At 40.2% G+C, this 9,735-nt stretch overlaps 1 protein-coding gene across 1 annotated transcript; it reads right to left on the reverse strand.

Annotated features, from left to right (window-relative positions):
* Nucleotides 1-277: 277 nt before the first annotated feature.
* On the reverse strand, nt 278-6,431 carry tmprss4a (transmembrane serine protease 4a). The gene is made up of 13 exons (XM_079353708.1): nt 6,187-6,431; nt 4,911-4,965; nt 4,646-4,789; nt 4,280-4,432; nt 4,050-4,176; nt 3,842-3,961; nt 3,383-3,426; nt 2,948-3,110; nt 2,685-2,851; nt 2,321-2,416; nt 2,052-2,194; nt 1,711-1,863; nt 278-1,496 (listed from the first exon to the last, which is right to left on the reverse strand). The coding sequence occupies exons 1-13, from the start codon at nt 6,187-6,189 to the stop codon at nt 1,485-1,487; spliced, it is 1,380 nt and encodes a 459-aa protein (XP_079209834.1). The 5' UTR covers nt 6,190-6,431; the 3' UTR covers nt 278-1,484.
* Nucleotides 6,432-9,735: the final 3,304 nt, after the last annotated feature.

The following is a 9,735-nucleotide window of genomic DNA, read 5'->3' on the forward strand; positions in this document are numbered from 1 at the left end:
TGTTTAGTCTCTGTTGAAGAATACCATGACATTGCAAAGAATTCTCCTCTTACTGTGGCTGAAATCTGAGTTGAAATTGTCATTGGATCCTTTTTGGTTTACATAATGATTTAAATAAACCCTGTTGTTCACTGTGACTTCTTTTGTGAGCCGAGGGTCAGAGGGTGTGTGCCTGAAGGAGACTGGTGAATGGAACAAAGACAGATCCAGTCTCTTCTTGCACACACACACACACGCACTCGTCAAGAATTCGAAGAAAGTTCTCTGACAAGACAAGTTGTTCTGGTTGCCAAGTTTTATTACATTTACAGCCTATATACAGGTTCCTATACAATCAAGAACATGTACCATATATACAGTCAAATGTTACCTTATTTACAGTCAAGTGATAACCATGTCTGTCACCACACTACACGCATTGAGAGATCGAGACAAACACTATACATGATCAGCGACTTGGATTTACAGTACATTACAGTCAACTGATTCTTTAACTCAAAAGTGCCCGTTTTTGTGCCGTGCTCTGTGGATCATAATGATGTACTGTTTTCCTTTGCTTTCATGAAAATATTCCTTAAGAAATACATTTTTAGTTTTACCTGAGTGCAAATATTGTACTAAATGTTACTTATTTACATGTTTAAGGAAGTGATGCGCATATCTCTATTTCCATTATGACCAAGTTTTTTTTTTTTTTTTTTTTTTTTTTTTTTAAAGGTACACTGCCCAATATCTGATGGCACTTAAACTCAATTTGGAGGTACCATGATGCATAGCAGAAAGATGTGAGTCACATACAGCACAATGAATCCCATGTATAAACATTGAGGTCAAGTATTTCTCAATTTCCACATAAAGTGCTCAATCCAATGGTCGGGAGCCAACACACTGCTGGAACTAAAAACTGTACATTTGTCCTTTTAAAAAGAAACACACAGTTAAAGTTAACCAAATCAGCACCATGAATGTGTTCAGTTCCCTTATGTTTGGCGGTGTTAACCTGAGGTTTCACATTGATGTGTGGCATTAATATAGTACAGGGTAACCCCATCACCTTTTAATTTATCTTTATTTTTAAACACATCGCACATGATATAAAGAACAGTATGTCTAAGGTCACCCTGTCTGGTAAGTAAAACAATCTGCACAAAAAAGGTTTGTACAGGTATTACAAAGTCCTTACGTCAATGGCAACAACAGAAATATTCTTGTTCCCTGAGGTAAGAACCTGAAATGGCAAAACAACACCTGAAATAAGTTTGTAGTAACTGTGTGTGTGTGTGTGTATGTGTGTGTGTGTGTGTGTGTGTGTGTGTATATATAGTGTTTTTGTCATCAAAAGTCTGTTCTGCAGCTGAGATCTCCTTCACTCTTCCATCTTCAGCAGCCACATTGAAACCAAATCTTTGTTTCATTTTCACAGCTTTTCTGAGGGTCGACTGGACCGGAATCTGTTGGTGGCTGCTTGCCACAAACAGGGGGCCTCAGGGATTTTTCTGGAAGGAGGAAGAAAAAATGTTTTAATATGGCCATTTTTTGTTCATCAAATTAGTAGAGTGCCAAACGAACTTGACAACATGCAAGAACTGTCTTTTTGATGCAGTGTCATTTGACGATAAAGATTACTCACTTTAGGTGGACATAAGAAAAGCTATAAAGAGAAGTGGTATGCTTCTCACAAAGAAGATGACTAGAATCTGTATGCTGTACCTCAATGACTGTATAGATCCAGTTTGACAACTCTTCTACGTTGCAGTAGACACCTGGCCGTCTTTCCCGTGCGCACCCAACACCCCAGCTCACCACTCCAACCAGATGCCACCGAGAGGAGGTGAAATACACCAAAGGACCCCCACTGTCTCCCTGTGATTCACAACAGCACAGAAACACGTTCACAATGTCAACACTGGATTTTTTTCCCCACAAATAACCACAGATACAGAATTGTAGATCTCAAAAAACAAAATGATCCAGCAATGACTTTTTTTTTTTTTTAGTAATGTAAACAATTATTTCAACGTAGTAATCATATAAAACTAAACCCTATCTACCTGACAGGCATCCACTTTCCCCTCCAGGAAACCAGCACAGATCATCCTCTGGGTGATGGCACTGCCATACACTGTGGGGCTGGAGCACTTAGCCCGGTCTATCAGAGGGATCGAGGCCTTCTGGAGGGAAGGAGAAACATTACCTGGAGGACACAAGGGGGAAAACAACTATTGAGTAATTGAGGTAACTGAAGAGAATTCTTTTTTTCTTTTTCACTTACAAGGTGTCAGGTAAGAATGATGATAGAGGCAGCATGCACATTTCTTACCGTTTTCCTCCAGGTATCCCCAGCCAGTAACAGCCATGGACGCTCCCGCTGAAAGGCCAAACGATATAGGAGGGAGACAGACCGGCTTGCGCAACTCTAAAAGAAAGTGGCAGTGCATTTATTTAAAAAAAGCCTTTAGGTCAGATGTAGAAATAAAAGTATCACAGATTCAAATGACACACATTGCTTTATGCACACACATTCCCCACTAGGGAGAAATAGAATTATGCCTACGGAATACACTACATGGCAGTCATTTCAACGATCAGAGCTTATATGCCAACTATTATACAAAACAGGAAGGGAAAGTTATTTCTGTTGTTAGATTTCATTACAGAGAGCCATTACTAAAATACAGTCTTACCTCCCACGCTGATCGGGCTGCTGAGTCTCATCATTGCAATGTCATAGTCGTTTCTTGCTGTGTCATAGTCTCCATTCAATATGATCCTGTCCACATAGGAACCTCCCAGAGTGCCCAAATATGTCTTGCCGGACACGACTCTCCAGCCACTCAGCTCTTTCTTACTGCTGCAAAGCCCCCCAAAAAACAAAGAGAGATTAAACAGGAAATCTTTAACCTGAGAGGATGTTCATAGGAAAGGCTTCATATGAAAATTAACTGACCCAGCAAAGCAGTGGGCAGCAGTGACAACCCAACGCGGTGACACCAGCGAGCCTCCACACGTATGTCTTCCTCCCTGCTGCAGGCTCACCTGCCAGGGCCATTCCTCGATGAAAGCATCTGTACCCCCAACAATACGGTCCTGAGAGCCCACCATCCCACAGTCTGAAAAACAAACACCATTTCATTTCACTGAAAACGTTGAATATACGTTCCTTAATTCAAAACACATAATTTGAGGTAGGACATTTCTTCTTCTCCACAACCGTTTTTTAAACTCTGGTGAAGAAGAAAGAACTAGTTTGTTGTGTGCTACTGAGATGACTTTTTTTCCCCCTGCAATCTACGGACAAGCATGGGCCTGTTACTGAGAAACTGGTGACACAACCATGTCATCCTAAAATCTGTGATCTGTGTTTATCTAAGAATAAACTCACCTGAACAGGACAGAGACACCACAGATCCAGATCTGCAGACGTTGCTGTTGGGGCAAAAAGAGGCAACCATTACTTTTTTTTCTAAGTTTGCATGATAGCTTCACAAGCTGCCATTTTCCCCTCTCTCCCTTAAGACAAAATACAAATTCAAACACTGACCGAACTTAAACTAGAAAAATGCTGAACTTCCTTTATTTTTCGGTTCTGTTCAAAACAACATTTGTCAGGTTGTTTTCCCCTCACTTTTGGAGGGGATAAGAAAGAAAAGGAACAAAAACTGGAGTTTTTTTATGCCTTGTAGGAACAGAAACCCTGAAAAAAATGTCTCGCTTGTATAAGAAAAAGGAAAGCAAAAGGCTTTTACGATGAAACAGAAAGAGTTGCTCTCTGAACAGTGAGATTTTCTAAACACAACTGGCTGAACTATGAGGTTAAGAGAGTTTGTTTTTGTATTCCCACCGGTCAATGGTAGCCTGATGTAAAGGTTTGGTTGTAGTTTCAGGCCTGACAGCAGTGAATGGTCCAGTTTTCATGGAAGACAGTAAAGTGTTCACTGGGACCGTTTTGCTTTTAGGTTTACTGTGAACACAGAAAGGAGAACATGTGAGACTTGATTTCAGCTTTTTTTTTTTTTTTATACAATAATGCTTGGTTGGTGTAGGCTCACTTTGTGTATCCCAGCTGTTTACAGGCCGTCTGTGTGTGCTGCTGGGTCCAGTTGTCACTACACACACTACGCCAACCGGTGCCAGAGCTGTACACCTGCAGGACATGCTGACTTGACGCGAGACGCACTGTAAGGAGAAATGATACCGATAAGAGCAAGCGAGCCTTCTTTAAAGCGTTCTTTTTGTGTGTCTGACGACGTAGTAAGAAAGAGTTTGGCGTTTTATTTACCTGGAAAGGTTGTGTTGACTTTAAAGTTTGACACACAAGTTATTTCGTCCTCCCCTCCTGTGCAGTCATGTTTGCCATCGCAGGCTTTGTCTATCGGGATGAACTTAAAAGAACGCTTGCAGAAGAAGTATTTGCTGTCAATCAGATTCTTTACTGGTGGGAAAAGGAGTGGCACAGTGGAAGAAAAGCGAGAACATGTATTAGAAAGACATTTTCCTTGGTTGACTGAATCCTGTCATTGATTTGACATCATCACAAAACATGTTCCTCTTGTATTGAAGCAGTAACAGCTAATTGAAACGTGAAGCCACCCTGTGGTGCGTGCGTGTGTGTGTCCACAAAGGAAAAAAAGAAATGATGACTCACTGAAGAATGCTGCAGTGGCCAGTATGCCTAGTAACACCAAGACTGTTAGGATAGTCAGCAACACTTTCTTCCTTTTGGACGCCTTGTCCTTCTTAGTCTTTGGGGCCGTCATGGGCCTTCTGTGGCGACCCGGTCGTGGAACCACTGGGAGGGACAGAGAGTGAACAGAAGAAGACATGAAGTAAGAAACATAGATGATGCTATATTAGGAAAGGAGGAAAGCAGAGAGAAGAAAAATCACTAACAAAAAGAAAGGACCGCTTACCTGTCTGTCTTGGATTCAACGGTCTAACGCTTTCTACAGGCACCTGGACAGTTGTCTGAGAAAAGAGCAAGAGAGATACAATTAAATGAACACATGCGTCAAAACAACCGTGTGCACTGAGTGGGTTGAGAGAAGATACAGTTTAAACGTACAGTGTGTGCCAAGGTGGAGGTGTGAGTTTGTGATTGGATATATTTTGTTTGCAGACTGCCATGCTATTATTTGAGCTTCAGCAATCGCTCATGTTTACTGTCATGTGATATTGTTTGAATATGTGTCTATCCCTCAATCTTTCCAAAGTAGAAAACTTGATCCATGTAACATCAGGTACATATAAGATAATGCTTGTCCTTTAAGAGAATTACAGATTATCAAGAGGAGTTGTCACCCTACACCCATGAGCCTTCTTGTATGTTAGACAATATGCAGCAGGCTCCTCCTATCATCTGTTTCCAGACAGACTGCACATACAGTACTGTGGACTGATGTATGGCAGCTGGTCTATTGGGACACAGTCAATCTCCCATTTAAATGCAACTGATACGGTGTAAAGCGAAGGGAACACAATGTTATTTTTCATTGTGGTATAGAGCGATGGTGTTCATCCTTCAACCACAGGAGCCATATATTTCAACCTGAAGTGTCCTAAGGCAAAGTGTCAGCTGTATCCCAGTTGCATAACTGTGTACACTGTGCCTGTCAGTATTATTTGGAGGGGGTGGGAAAGATTACCAAAATTATTACTGATAATTCTATACAAGAGAAAGATACTCCAAAGACAACAAAGGATGAATGAACTCAACTATTCAACATTTTACAATGAGAAGGATCCCAACGATAAGGCACATGATGCTAGAGAGCCTATAGGTTTCGTTTATGTGAGTTGAAAAAAAAGTCAAATTTAAAGTGTTTAAAAGTAACCAGATGGGAGCCTGGGAAAAGGTTGCAAGTCCATGCAGCCAGTAGGGAGGTAAGGCCACATTGGCCTTGTCCAGTTCCGCAGCATGTAACACACTTTCACTGAACCCAGGTGAATTACTCATGTCAGTTGATTAGACATACATTTCGCTCTCATGCAAATGCAGTAAAGTTATTTTAAGTGTCCCACGGGCTTCTGATGTATTAAGGTTTGCTCCTGAGAACGCGTTTCTGCCCTGTAGGCCATTTGGATAATGCATGAGGGATTGACAACTTTACTAAGTTAAAGTCAATATGGTCCTAGTTAACGTCCACCACTTCGACATTTTGAGGCATAGACTACTGTGTTTTGTCTTACCATACGTTTTGACGATCTGTTTTTGGTCTTCTTGCAGTGATTACCTGCGGAGCGACATTGACGCAAGGGACGTCGGGACTCGGTAAGTCGCGACCAACATAGTTTGCTTTTATTCACCTGTTTGCTTGTCAGGCAACATGTCCATTAAGGTAATGTTCTCCGGATGTGGAGACTGTGCGAATAAGTGTCACTGTTTCACAAAGAGGACTGGTCTCTGGACGTTCAGGGCGAGGAGGAGCAGCCGGTGAGGTTTACCTGAATCTGGTGTTCGGTGTTAAGATTACTTTGTGAAACTACATTGTCTCTTTTCCCAGTATGTGTCAAATGAAAAACATGATCTCACATGTTTTTATCTCGTCAGTCGTTGTTTATAGACTTTGATAGGGCGAGTCTGTAAAATAAGGATATAGGTTATAGGCTACTGGAGGGCAGTAGTTGTTTTGAACAAAAAGCTGATATTAAAGGGAAAACAGTTGCTTATTATTTACACTCTCAGCAGAGCAGCATCCTCTTTCACACCCTCAGCCAGTTCTGTTTTCAGGCTCTCATTAGCTGCTCCTCTCCATACACCATGCACCTAACTGTTTGTCGTCGGTAGCTTACTGTTTTCTTGTTTTATCTCTGGAGAAAAAAAACATGCCTGCTGCATGTAAAAAAATATGTCACAATTGCAAACAAGCCCTGGTGGGCCAAGCTGCAACGTTTCACAGACTTCTAGATTCTTGAAAGACTTATTCAAGTATAAAACCAGTCTTCAACCATCAATTGTTTAGTTATACTGGAACATTTTGTGCTAAAATATATGCCATTGAGTTTAAATGTTTAAGGTGTTTTTTGTTTGTAATTGGAAGACATAATGAACGTTTTCGAGAGTTTAAATGTATTTTGTCTCTTCTCAGATGTGGGATGATCTGGATTCTGATATCAGTTTATGAGGCCTGTACAGTAGATCGTTTGATCAAGTAACCTTTGTATGGGTCCATTTGTTTTTGAAAGAAGACTTTCACTTGGCTATAACCAATTTAACCATCATACATTTACCCATAAAACAATCAGTACTGAATCAACTAAAATGATTATTGTTAACCTTTAAATAAGAATAGCTCTGCAGTGACAAATTTGTTTTGTGGCACTGTTAATGTTTGTTTGTTACTCTCGTTTCGTCTGTCTCGGTTTGCAGATTGTTCTGCATTTGCTTTTCTTCATCCAAGTTGACTTTATCTCATCCTGTAGCTGAGCTTTCACATGACTATGGAAGTTTACTGAATGTAGAAGTTTCTGCAGATGGTAGGCTATATGGTTACAGACTGATGGTTTGAACTTCCTGCTGGTCTCCCTTAGTCTCGTTGAATATTTGATAAATAAACGCTGAATTTCCTGAACCATAGCGAAACAAAACGGATGAAACTGAGCACTAATACACTTCTTCTTTTTTGATTAAAGGGGAAGTCCCTGTTTGCAGGTTTATGGCTCACTTTGCTGCAGTTCCGAAATTAAATTGTCAAAGTAAAGTTTGATGGTAGGTTTTGTCAGTTGACGAGCCAAAGGCATAGACTTTAAGAAGAGGCAGGGAAGAATGCTGTTGGACAGGTTTTTTTTTGGGGTGGGGGGGAGAAATGGAGCTCACTGCTAATGTATGAATCAGCTATACTGACCTAGAAACAAGCTGACACTCTTATATAAGCCAGAACTTCTCATGGTCACATATCCATCTCAAAGGGTTCATACGTCAAACACCAGCACACCTTGTTCTTAAGTCTTAAGGTAGTTTTGTCATGGATCTCTCAGATTTCTCTTCATTGAAACACATTGTTAAATTGTGTGCGTCCACCCCCTCAGCACTTTTACATACGTACTGTAACATGAGAGTTGCATGCCAAAGTGTCAAGTATTGTACTAAACGGTAGAGAGAAAAGAAAAAAAATACTTGCATGTAATAACTTTATAGCTTTATATGCAACAAGATGTAAAGCTGAATTTGAAATAAATTGGGAAACAATAAGCAAATTCTACTTTTCATCAACTATAGTATTCAGGTTTCAAAAATCCTTACAGACCACAACTCCATTATAAATTAAACTATCGACCTATGTTGCATAACAGTTTAATGAAAATGCTGACCCTATACAACGACAACAATAACTGTAGCACCTCTTCAGTGTTTGGATTGGCACAGTGTTAGAAGGATAGAAAAATAGATGTTACAGGGAATAAACTAAACACACTTCTGGTTGCATTTAGCATTTCATCTGTTGGGATCACTGATCAACTGCAACCTGTTCACTCAGGTTATCAGACAGTCCCTTCACTCGTTTATGTGGGCTGAATATCAAGCAGGAAGCTACAATAGATTCAACAGATTTGTACCTCGTGGCAGACATTAGTTGAGGTTTTTACAGGCTTACTGCTACAGATGACAAATTCTCCTTTCTTTTTTAGAGCACATGAGTTGTTCATTTTCGTCAGGACCTAAATACGATTTCAACCAAAACCTTAAAAAAAAAAAATTATCAGGAGAAAATGATCTAATCTGCCTTTAAACTGTTCAGCTTGCTGCCATGTTGTGGTTCATTCTGTGTTGGAGGTCACATCTTGTCATCCATACTGTATGTTGCTTAGCCCTATGCAAAAGTTATACAAATAATGCTCCTCCACTTTTAGGGAAGCTCTGTTTGACCATAATGCTATGTAAACAGTTTTATATCATAAAAAGCAGTACGCAGCACAAATGCTGAGGTCATTTTCATTGCAGAAAAAGAAAGTTAAGGAGGTAAATGAAACATTAATGAGTGCTAATGAAACAAATTGTCAAAATAATGATAGGGATATGTCATTGGTTCACTCCGTTGTCCTTCTCCTCCCTCCAGAGCAGGTTAAGATGCCACATTTTTTATTCCCCCCAGTTTTCTTCACCTTTTTCTTTCATTGATTGAAATATCACAAACCTCCACAGTGGTGATCGTGCTGTGTAAACTATTAACAAATAAAAGTCCTCCAAACAATCAGTGACTCATCATAATACCAACTGACCAACACCTTCGTGAAAAAATAACATTGCAGAAATTAGGTCAGCTGCACCTTGTGTCATGTAGTATGAATTTAATAAATGGGACAGGATTAAAGGCTGGAGGAAGGAGATGACAACTAAACATGGCAAACCAGAAAGATGGCTAAAGAATGGAAAAACACATCTGTAAATACAAGTTCTGTTTTGTCATGACTGGAACATAAGCTGTTTCTCAATATGTGTTCTTCTCTGTTCTGGCGTATCCGCGAAACTTCATCTTTAGCGGTCGAGTTAATACACAAGTTCACCATTCGCCAAGAACGGTTAAAGTTTCCGGATGTGTTCTTGGCAAGCCCCTTTTTCCAAGGATGCATCAGTCGGTAACTCACGTGAAATTCTGAGTGGAGATATCCCAGCAGGCAGTTTGGTATCCATGATTTACTACTTCTGTTTTACTGCTCTTGCTATCTTGCTAGCTTAACTTCCACCAACCATTAAACATCAAAAATGACGGTGGGTTTCTTATGTATGACAAACAAGGC

The sequence above is a fragment of the Symphodus melops genome (assembly GCF_947650265.1).
Source record: "Symphodus melops genome assembly, chromosome: 10".
NCBI lineage: Eukaryota > Metazoa > Chordata > Actinopteri > Labriformes > Labridae > Symphodus > Symphodus melops.